Raw genomic sequence first — 2,282 nt, 5'->3', positions numbered from 1 at the left:
CAATTAAAACTGCCCTCAAGTTAGGAATTGATACAAGTGAATGAGAATGCAAAACAAAATCACAAATGTAAAACTTGATTAAAGATATGAGACCTTTAAATATTTTTCATGCACCAAAGTCTACTGAACACTTATTTACTTAGATTTGATTATCTTCCCCCTAGAATACACGGACTATTAATAAATCAAATGGAACATAAAATGTTTGCCAGCTCCCCCTTAGAGTACAATACCTCCAGTATTCTGAAAGTGGCACTGCTACCAGGAAACGAGTCTGTCTTCAGAGGGTCTTTTCTGTTCTCCTTGGAGGCTTGGATGGAAAAATCAAATCCTGCCCAGCTCTGACCATCTGACCAGCCAGCACTTTTCTTGTCATGATTTTTATCTTCAGGTGGAGAGCAGTGCATTCTTGAGAAGCAACTTGCCATATTAGTTTTTACATGATTCAAGGATAATTCTCTGGTGTTTATTGTAGTTTTTTGATCAACTGGAAGAATTTCAGGAAATTCCCTCAACAGCCAATTACGATCCTTGAAAAATTTATTCTTATGGATCTTGTAAAATGTGTTCCAATATTTACTAGCATCATTCTCATACTTAGCTAAAATAGAGAAAAGAAAAAACAGAGACCTATATTACTATGAATTATATTTACCATTATAATCCCAATGGCTAAGTTTATGCAAGTTGCATTAACTATAAGTATCATTTCTCACTTATAACAATCATATTTGCTATTGAATAACTCTAATATCATAAAATATCAAGGAAAATTTAAAGTTGTGAAAAAATGAAATAGACTTGCAGATTGATATTCTAGGAATTAGTGAGCTGAAATGGACTGGTATTAGCCATTTTGAATTGGGCAATCATAGGGTCTACTGTTCCAGAAAGGACAAATCGAAGAGTACAGCACTACATTATCAAAAGAACCTTTTAAGAGCTATACTGAAGTACAATGCTGTCAATAAAAGTAATATGCATATGCCTATAAGGAAGACTAGTTATTATGACTATTATTCAAATTTATGAACCAACAGCTAATGCCAAAGATGATGAAAATGATTTTTTTTACCAATTTCTGCAGTCTGAAATACATCAAACATGCAATTATGGTGCATTGATGATTACTGGTGATTAGAAACAAACTTGGAAAGAAAAAGGATCAGTAGTTGAAAAATATGGTCTTGATAAGAGATTTGATGTTCAATAATATCTAATACAACTTTAAAAGACCAACAATTTACTCATTAAAAATATCTTTTTCAACAACAATAAACAACAACTATACACATGAAATAGGTTTGACTATATCTGTAGTAAGAGACAAGGGATAAGCTCAAAAATCTTCAGTGAGAACAAGGTCAGGGTTCAAAGAACAGGCCATCAATTGCTCACATACATGTTCACATTGACGCTGAAGTAAACTAAAAGTAGTCTGAGAGCCAAAGTACAATCTTCAATATATTCCACCTGGATTTAGACACAATCCCCAAAACAGATTTGATACACTGAACACTAATGACTGAAGAGCAAAGGAGTTGTGGGATGACATCATGGACATTAGACGTGAAGAAAGCATAAGGCCACTAAAACACAGCAAAGGAAAGAAAGAGAAAACCAACATGGTAGTCAGAAGAGAATCTTTAAATTGCTTTTGAACATAGGGTAGCTAAAGTTATGGAAAAAATGACGGCATAAAAGAACTAAACAGAAAATTGTAATGATTGCGTTAGAAAACCAAATGAGTATGCTCAGCATTACTCAACGGGAAAGAACTAAATAAAAAACTCTAGCCTCAAGTTTAAAGAATGAAGGAGGATTCTATAGATGAAAAAATAGGAATCAAATCATGATCGAAGGAATACACAGGGTACTGTATATCACAAAGAATTGGTAAACACATGTCTGATTGGAACACACGGGAGCAGATGAAGGGGTAGGAGGAGAGAGTGGAGCACATCCTGGCCCATCAGGCTTTGAGGACGATGTTCTTACTCAGAGCAGCCAGTCTACAGAGAGGACCACATGGCCGGCCGCACTATGAGACATGACGTCCCTCACTGACCCAAAGCCCTACAGGAAACAACACAGGAGACACAGTGTGGGAATTGAGCCTGACTTGATCCCGCCACACTGAAGCAAAACACGAAGGGGGTGCAACCGAATAGCAAGGGAACAGAGCAGCGAGGTCCCCAGGGAATCCCGAAGGTGGACTTTGGGCTCAGGGCTTGGTGCCCCAACAGACTGGACTGGAAAACACTCCTAAAGGCCAACAAACA

At 36.9% G+C, this 2,282-nt stretch overlaps 1 protein-coding gene across 1 annotated transcript in view; it reads right to left on the bottom strand.

The window, feature by feature from the left end:
* Positions 1 to 2,282, bottom strand: part of METTL8 (methyltransferase 8, methylcytidine) — a 141,312-nt gene that overhangs the window by 24,470 nt on the left and 114,560 nt on the right. Inside the window, exon 5 of the mRNA XM_004718092.4 lies at positions 234 to 601. Coding sequence (XP_004718149.2) covers positions 234 to 601 — 368 coding nt within the window. The remainder of the gene's footprint in view (positions 1 to 233; positions 602 to 2,282) is intronic.

Source organism: Echinops telfairi, unplaced genomic scaffold, assembly GCF_000313985.2.
Source record: "Echinops telfairi isolate 266 unplaced genomic scaffold, ASM31398v2 ScPeMD7_4;HRSCAF=17, whole genome shotgun sequence".
Classification (NCBI taxonomy): Eukaryota; Metazoa; Chordata; class Mammalia; order Afrosoricida; family Tenrecidae; genus Echinops; species Echinops telfairi.
The sequence above is the reverse complement of the archived record's forward strand: the minus strand, read 5'-3'. Positions and strand labels throughout refer to the sequence as shown.